This window comes from Anoplophora glabripennis, unplaced genomic scaffold, assembly GCF_000390285.2.
Source record: "Anoplophora glabripennis isolate ALB-LARVAE unplaced genomic scaffold, Agla_2.0 scaffold2336, whole genome shotgun sequence".
Classification (NCBI taxonomy): Eukaryota; Metazoa; Arthropoda; class Insecta; order Coleoptera; family Cerambycidae; genus Anoplophora; species Anoplophora glabripennis.
The window spans coordinates 6,964-15,634 of record NW_019418412.1 but is presented as its reverse complement, the minus strand read 5'-3'; the positions used below and the strand labels follow the sequence as shown (position 1 = coordinate 15,634).

At 31.3% G+C, this 8,671-nt stretch overlaps 1 protein-coding gene across 2 annotated transcripts; it reads left to right on the top strand.

Annotated features, from left to right (window-relative positions):
- The first annotated feature begins 2,032 nt into the window (after nucleotides 1–2,032).
- On the top strand, nucleotides 2,033–8,405 carry LOC108916163 (esterase E4-like). 2 transcript variants are annotated; one of them, XM_023456701.1, is made up of 11 exons: nucleotides 2,033–2,127; nucleotides 3,894–4,113; nucleotides 4,549–4,674; nucleotides 4,735–4,894; nucleotides 5,012–5,197; nucleotides 5,572–5,762; nucleotides 5,828–5,996; nucleotides 6,700–6,878; nucleotides 6,941–7,094; nucleotides 7,225–7,351; nucleotides 8,092–8,405. In XM_023456701.1, exons 2-11 carry the CDS (start codon nucleotides 3,895–3,897, stop codon nucleotides 8,279–8,281), a joined length of 1,701 nt encoding a protein of 566 aa, XP_023312469.1. In that variant the 5' UTR covers nucleotides 2,033–2,127; nucleotide 3,894; the 3' UTR covers nucleotides 8,282–8,405. The 2 variants fall into 2 exon arrangements, with proteins under 2 accessions (XP_023312469.1, XP_023312470.1); XM_023456702.1 differs by lacking the exon at nucleotides 2,033–2,127 and adding an exon at nucleotides 3,822–3,841.
- The last annotated feature ends 266 nt before the right edge of the window (nucleotides 8,406–8,671 follow it).

Here is an 8,671-nt window from a genome sequence, read left to right as displayed (position 1 = left end):
TGCTATAGTGTTACAGAAAATTCTCGGTTTTTCTAAATTTTGCTTATATAACCTAAGTTGAAAATACATTTTTTAGATACACTGTTAAACCCTTTACAAGTTTTGTTTGAACTTTTTATTTGTTATTACTATAGCAACGTCAGTATGAAGGACGCTATCTTGAAATTTTTCTAAACGATGGCTCATTTTAAAGAACTATTAATAAAATTTATTTTTATGATATAGGAATAAAAATATTATTTTCCTGCGCAACGGTAGACGACGCTAATGATAAAAGTTCTGTAATGGTCTCCGTTTACTAAAAAAATTAAATGCAACGATATAGGTTTTTTTCATGGCTTGATAGACCATTCGTTATGGAAAACAGATACACAAACCGGAGGTCGATATCTTTTTTCGTTTTCAAGTTATTGCTAAAATAGTGAAATTGTCATCCTCCTTTATTTAGTTCTCTAAATAACATTGACATAATCCAAGCCAAAATTAAATTGTAAAACTATACCAATCTTGTCCTTAAAAAGAATTATTGCTTCATTTAGAAATTTTTTTTGATAACTGTAATATTAATAATATTATCTTTCATTCCTGCAAGTATTAATAAAATTTATTTTTATGATATAGGAATAAAAATATTATTTACCTGCGCAACGGTAGACGACGCTAATGATAAAAGTTCTGTAATGGTCTCCGTTTACTAAAAAAATTAAATGCAACGATATAGGTTTTTTTCATGGCTTGATAGACCATTCGTTATGGAAAACAGATACACAAACCGGAGGTCGATATCTTTTTTCGTTTTCAAGTTATTGCTAAAATAGTGAAATTGTCATCCTCCTTTATTTAGTTCTCTAAATAACATTGACATAATCCAAGCCAAAATTAAATTGTAAAACTATACCAATCTTGTCCTTAAAAAGAATTATTGCTTCATTTAGAAATTTTTTTTGATAACTGTAATATTAATAATATTATCTTTCATTCCTGCAAGTATTAATAAAATTTATTTTTATGATATAGGAATAAAAATATTATTTACCTGCGCAACGGTAGACGACGCTAATGATAAAAGTTCTGTAATGGTCTCCGTTTACTAAAAAAATTAAATGCAACGATATAGGTTTTTTTCATGGCTTGATAGACCATTCGTTATGGAAAACAGATACACAAACCGGAGGTCGATATCTTTTTTCGTTTTCAAGTTATTGCTAAAATAGTGAAATTGTCATCCTCCTTTATTTAGTTCTCTAAATAACATTGACATAATCCAAGCCAAAATTAAATTGTAAAACTATACCAATCTTGTCCTTAAAAAGAATTATTGCTTCATTTAGAAATTTTTTTTGATAACTGTAATATTAATAATATTATCTTTCATTCCTGCAAGTATTAATAAAATTTATTTTTATGATATAGGAATAAAAATATTATTTACCTGCGCAACGGTAGACGACGCTAATGATAAAAGTTCTGTAATGGTCTCCGTTTACTAAAAAAATTAAATGCAACGATATAGGTTTTTTTCATGGCTTGATAGACCATTCGTTATGGAAAACAGATACACAAACCGGAGGTCGATATCTTTTTTCGTTTTCAAGTTATTGCTAAAATAGTGAAATTGTCATCCTCCTTTATTTAGTTCTCTAAATAACATTGACATAATCCAAGCCAAAATTAAATTGTAAAACTATACCAATCTTGTCCTTAAAAAGAATTATTGCTTCATTTAGAAATTTTTTTTGATAACTGTAATATTAATAATATTATCTTTCATTCCTGCAAGTATTAATAAAATTTATTTTTATGATATAGGAATAAAAATATTATTTACCTGCGCAACGGTAGACGNTATTGTTTTTTCTTTTTTCGATTCATTTTAAAAACAGAAACGTAAACTTTCCACTGCTACAGGGAATACCGTTTAGGACTTGAACAACGCTCCGTAAATTACGTAAATTATTCAATTTAAATAAATAAAAACATATGTAGTTACAGTTTAGTTTGTTAGAGGTCTCTCTCAATGTATCTATATAAACAAGTCGCGAAAAAAACGCTTTGTCTAGTAGTGCACTTATGTTTGCGTAATGCAGTCATGTTTTGTGTAAAAAATTAATAATAAATAATAATAGTGTAAGTGAATAAACCTTTATTATCTTTTTAGACAATGCATTACATAACTATTATATAAGATTAGTCAAAACAAAGTAAATACAGAACATAAATCAATAAATAGTAAATTAATTCATATGTACACCTAAACAATACAATTAAGTTTAAAATTATTGTATATGAAATTATTTGTCTTAAAATCTTAAAAACATTGGTCTTTTTGATAAGTTTTCAGGTTTTTCTTGAAAGTCTGTATAGTCGTTAGGTTTTTATATAATTATGTGGGTCGTGACTGATAATCTAAATATACATCTAGTTGACCTAAAATATATTAGGTGATTGACAATGTAATGTACAAAAAGAGGGAAAGTCAAGGGACAATTGCGCCAAAGGGTTTTTATTGTCTCGTCCGTTTGTTGTTCACCACTTCACTCATTCACTCAGCGCCTAAAGATAATAACATCGCAAAATGCTATTAAATTTAGGAGTGCATTTTAGAGAAAGGGGTGCATTTTTGTTTTTGATCTGACATGGTAGTATTACCGCAAAAACATAATTCGTATCGGATCCGTGATTCAACTTTGCATAATATAAATTAAGCAGTTGTTAATGCTACAAATTTTGATATTTTTAAGTAGGTACCTATTATGGAATTTACTCTGGAAATTAAATTTTTACAAGTTCTCCATTATGTATTTGGATGTATGCATACTTAAAAACTTAGGTATATTAGATTTTTTCATGTGAGTAGTAAATGTTAATATTATTACATAATTTCAGTTTGTTATAAAACCCCATTGCAAATATTTTCTTTGTTTGAAACCATATCCTTAAGTTATTTGTTACATTACTACATATTGGTTTTAACAATTCGTCACTTTTACTTGACATTGTTATAGACGTTATCAGCGTTAACAAAAAATTGAACGAATATCGAATAAATATTCATGTCATTCACTATAACAAAAACAGTACCTACTGGACCTAATTATCTAGGTAGATCTTTACTGAACACCTATACTGATTTCTGTTATTTCTGAATACATAGTTTCTATAGATTTAATGCCACTATAATTAAGAGAAACACTTTTAGAAAGAAAACTTTAGGCTCATTAAGAGAGTATAATAAATTTTCTAAAACTCCACATTCCAATATCTTTGAAAAACCTATTAAGTATATAAGTGTGGCCTGAAATGTTTAATTAATAAATTTAAAACTCTCTTTATTAAGAAGATTGGTAAATAGTCAGGCAGAAGAGCCTTTGATTTTATTTTTTTTTTCGGGTTGTTTTATAAGCAACACGTATAATTCATATATATGGTGTTATATAACTGTATAGTTTTTTTTTAGAAGAATACATTGTTATATTAACCACTTGAGGAATCTTTTGTAAGAATCGTTCGTATTTAATTAATTACATTTTTTTGGACTTATTCTGTAATTTTATTAGATAATTCCGAAATTCTATTCCAAACGCTGACTTTGATGGATTATCGGAAGTACTTAGTTTAGACTGATATATTTTTTTGTATATTGCACTGAAGAATTATGTAGGTATTTTATATTATTGCACAATCATTAGATTATCAAAAATACAGATTTTTCTCTTTTAGGGATATTAAACATTTTCGTATTTTCGTAACTATAGTACAAAATAAAAATAATGTTAGTTTCAGTTTTTAATCTTATAAAATCGTGTGCCATAGCCATTATTTTAATCTAGCCCTGGAAATGGTAAAATAGTATACAGTGCTGTCTCTAACTAATAATAATAAATATATTCCAGAATGTTCAGACACGTAGCTGTAATCGTTTTTCTGGGTTATGCTCTGGCTTTTCCTGAAGCCAGCGAAAGGTCGAGAAGGAGTACGACTGAAAACCCCTTAGTAACTACCCCTTTAGGTCAAATAAAGGGTACGGTTATGACTTCAAGGCTAGGCAAACCTATATATGCATTTAGGGGCATACGCTACGCGAAAGCGCCAGTAAATGAGCTGAGATTTAAGGTGAGATCATTTAATATGTACATATACCATTCACTGTCTGCTTGTAATGAGTATTATCTGATTGCAAATTGAATTTGCTCATAAATAGACCAAGGGCGTGAAGTCTTCCCACTCAACGCTAAGGCGCTAAGGGTGCGTTTACTTGGGGTGTTACAATCTTAAGATTATGAGATCAAGCTCTAGAGCGGGCAGGTTTGAATCAACTACTAGCCTTAAGTAACCCTAGGGTGCCTAAGATAGACCCAGAAACTGGTAGTCAAATAATTAACCATAAATAAAAAAAGTGTTGTGAGGAATTTGATACTCTGTTTTCAAAAACCAGTATTACGTTCCTTTTTCATTATGAGCATCCAAGTGGGTAGGCCTTCTTGTATTGTCTGGTCATTTTTAGATTGGAAAAATGAATTCAATTTCAATTTTATTTATTATTCTTAGCCTCCAGAGCCGGTAGAGAAATGGGAGGGCGTCTATAATGCCACTGAAGATGGTCCACTTTGTCCACAACCTACCACGGATCCTGTATCAGAAGACTGTTTAATATTAAATGTTTATTCCACCAAGGTTAGTATTTAACATGAACCTTCGGAGGCGTTATAGTAAACATTGTTACAACTTTTACAGCTTCCGAAGAGTGCTGAAAATCCGAAACGCTCTGTAATAGTCTACATACACGCTGGAGGGTTTTACAGTGTCGGTTCTACCAGTTATTGGGCTGGACCCAATTATTTTATGGACCAAGACATCGTCTTAGTGACTATCAATTACCGCTTGGGAACTTTAGGTAATATCATTCTTATAATATTGTCTTTAACTAATATCTTCTTTCACGTGACGAAAAATATTATTTAAAAAATGTAGATACCGATGTATTAAAGGGTATGTGTATTTAACATATTAGGTTTCTTGAGTACCGGCGACAAAGAAGCCCCAGGGAATAACGGCTTGAAAGATCAAGTCCAGGCATTGAAATGGGTGAAACAAAACATCGAGGCTTTCGGAGGGGACCCAGATTGTGTCACAATCATGGGTTATAGTGCTGGTGCGATGAGCGTTATCTTGCATATGGTTTCACCGATGTCCCAAGGTAAGTTCATAGTTTTGTATAATGAGAAATCTTCATTAGAAACCTTGTTTTATATATTACTTACAATTAGTATGTCGTCTCTCTCTATTAACATTTATTTATTAATTATAAATTCTAATTAATTACATTAGTGGCATAGTAATTTTTTTTTGTCTAACTACTAAACATACTTTATAATTAAAATCAAATTGTACACTTACTACGTATTGCTGTAGTAATAATAATTATTGCAATATTTATAGATCTGGCCCAGATAAACCTAACTATAAGTTATACGTCATATTTCATATTATTATAAATGTTATTGCAACTCAATAAGTACCTAGCTCTGAGAGTAATTGTTTCCCACAATATCATTAGTTAAAAATTTATAGATCTATTCCACAAAGCTGTTGCAATGAGTGGATCCCCTCTAGGCAATTGGCCTATTCCACACAATCAACTGGATCTGGCCAAAAAACAGGCTAAATTTGTAGGATGTCCAGATGACACCGCTGCCAATATCGTAAAATGCCTCAAGACCAAGCCGTTCAACGAACTGGGCGAATCTCTACCTAAATTTAAGGTAAAATTGATAGGCTTCTGTAAAAACTAAATATTTTAACTTAATTAATATTTGTGTTCTTATAGGAATTCGCAAATGACCCCGTCATGATATGGTCTGCTGTAATTGAACCAGACTTTGGCCAACCACGATTTTTGACGGCTCATCCCATCTATCTCATACAGAATGGTCAATTCAAAAGAGTGCCGCTTATCACTGGGTTAACAGAGGATGAATTTGGACCCAAGGCGTTCGGTAAGTATATCTGTGTTTTTTTTTTCAGGGTTTATATGGGGCGTAACTATGAATTAGAGATGGGTAACTCAGTACTGCGTTGCGTTATTGCGCTGAAGCAATGGCCTGCGCCACTGCGCTGATACCAAAATTATTATTGCGTTAACGCAATTGAGTTAACGCAGTGGGTTAACGCACTAGTGTGCGCTTGAGTTAGTGTATCAACGCAGGAAATTTTGCTGCGTTACCCATCTCTACTATGAATGAGGGTCATATTTATATAGAGGCTACCTTTGACCTTGAGGAAGGCATATCATAAGTTTGTTTTCTCAAATTTTGTTGTGTAACTGATTTTTTTTCAATAATCTGTTTTTTTCTGTAATTTACATACCCATACTTGATGTTGAATCTAATAATTTTACAATGAAGATACAAACACGCCAGACTGCCATGGTTGTTAATTAACTTTAATCTATTTTTTTGAGAAATAATAAAAATTGAAATTTTTCAAAAACTATTGACTTTTGCTTCGAGGCTAGGACTTTACATACATAAAAACCTAACCTAAACTGACTTAACCTAACTTGCCTGTTTAATTTTTTTTATTAAATTGGCTATCTATTGACTTAAATTTCCTTACCTCTTGTCCTATCACCTTTCCAAAGGAATGTATCAAATTGCAATTAGCCATATAAATTGCTGTATTCTCTTGACTTTTCTTCAGCTGTAATAAACAACGAAACCCTGACCAAGGAGATCAACAGTGAATGGGAGAAGAAAGCTCCAATTGCCTTCCTCTACGAAAGGGATACGGACTACTCAAAATCTATCAGCAAGGAGTTAAAAACGTTCTATTTGCACGACAAACCCGTGGATCAGTCCCAGCTCAAACCTCTGGCTCAGGTGTAGTAAAATATTTCACTGAAATTTTGTGGTAATTAAACCCTTTTTATTTCTCTACTTAGCTGTACGCGGACTCCGTAATAGGATTTGGGGTGAACAGAGCAGCAAAACTGTTTGCCGAGTACAGCAATACTTCCGTGTATTACTACCGTTTCAGCTATCAAGGCCGGTACAGCCTTTTCTACACTCCGGAGAGCAATAACACTGTTCCTTATGGTAAGTGAAAGAATGTAACTAGTCGTTTTTGTTTAATTTTTGTGTCTAGAGGGGTTTTATAAGGGTTTATTTTTTCTAGTTTTTTAGTAGAACAAAAATAAAAATTTGGTAATTTCTTCGCATTTTCCAGGGGTCATTCATCACGACGATTTGATGTATTTGTTCTACGTTTCGAAGTTATTCAAAGAGAGCTCTCCAACAGAAGTCGAAATGGTGTCAAAGTTGACGGCTCTTTATGCAAATTTCGCTAAAACTGAGTAAGATACTACATATTTTAATTAAACAGGACCGTTTTTTCCGAGTGTCTTTTAAAGTTTCAAATCAATTCTTATATGCTTAAAATATTACAAATGTGCAGAGTGGACGGCAATATAAACATAAACACATCCCGCAGTATGCCTTTAAGAAACTATTTACACATGAATTAATCACAATTGTTGAGAGTGTTATGTAATATGAAAAATAGAACTGCAAATATCCTACGAACATGATCAATTAAAGAAATCTTGTAATAAAAGTGCGATTTCTCATCTATAAAAGGCCGGCCTTAAATTTATTCCCAAGTAGGCTACCTGGTGAAACAATCCTAAATAAAATATGGAAACAAAAAGATTTCTTTGTAGAGCTGTATTTTATGTCTCTGTCATCAAAAATACAAGATATTTAAGTTTCACTATGTCACGTATGTATTTTTGTTATTATTTACTTTTAGACATTTCGTTTTTAGTTTTTATTTTGGATAATTATTTGTTATTAACTGTTTATCGGGTATTGTTGTCATGTCATGCATTTGGGGCGTGTACCCCATAGAGTAGTTGTTTCCTGCAATATCGACAATTACGAATTTTGCCCGTGGGGTTAAATACATTTTTCCACATCTAGATTTCTGGCATCGAAGAAAATTGTTTGATATACATTTGATAAGATTAAAAAAATTTATATATGTTAGAATTAGCTTTATTATTACTATTTGAAGTTATTTAATAAAAAATTTCAGGAACCCCATCCCAGCCCCTTCGGAGAAACTGGACAACGTGAAATGGGAGCCGTTCACCCTCAAAGAACAGAAGTACATGGACATCGGGAACAAGCTGCAGATGCAGGAGAAGCTGTACGAGAAGAGGTACGCGGAGTGGGAAAAACTGTTCCCCTTGGGTCAATACTCAAAAAATAAACAAAGCCACTAATCAGATTGTTACGGAGGATATCGTTTTGTTTTCACTTACTATTAATAAGACTTTTTTTAGAAACATACTTTATATACGATGTATATAATTATATTTTTGTGAAATAAAATAATTTCATGTTTAAGTGTCAATTTTTATTTACACTTTTATTGTCTCATGTTGTAAAACAAATACATAGAAAGGATTGACATTGAAAACAAATTCAAAAAACATATATTTCATTATTAGTTCTTACATTTTTTTAACTGTATTTTAAAGGTATTAGGCTGGTTATTCTATTCAAATTTAAAAATATTAAACCTTTAAAAATTCTTAATCATAATGTTTGTATTCTTAAATTAATTAAACGTAACAGTGTATTATCGGCTACATTTATTTTCAAGTTGAATA

What these genes read in the sequence shown, in the direction of transcription:
- LOC108916163 (XM_023456701.1), top strand. Translation starts at nt 3,895, where the DNA reads ATGTTCAGACACGTAGCTGTAATCGTTTTTCTGGGTTATGCTCTGGCT. An exon ending in ATTTGGACCCAAGGCGTTCG is followed by an intron (nt 5,997 to 6,699) that starts GTAAGTATATCT and finishes ACTTTTCTTCAG; the next exon opens with CTGTAATAAACAACGAAACC. An exon ending in CAATAACACTGTTCCTTATG is followed by an intron (nt 7,095 to 7,224) that starts GTAAGTGAAAGA and finishes CGCATTTTCCAG; the next exon opens with GGGTCATTCATCACGACGAT.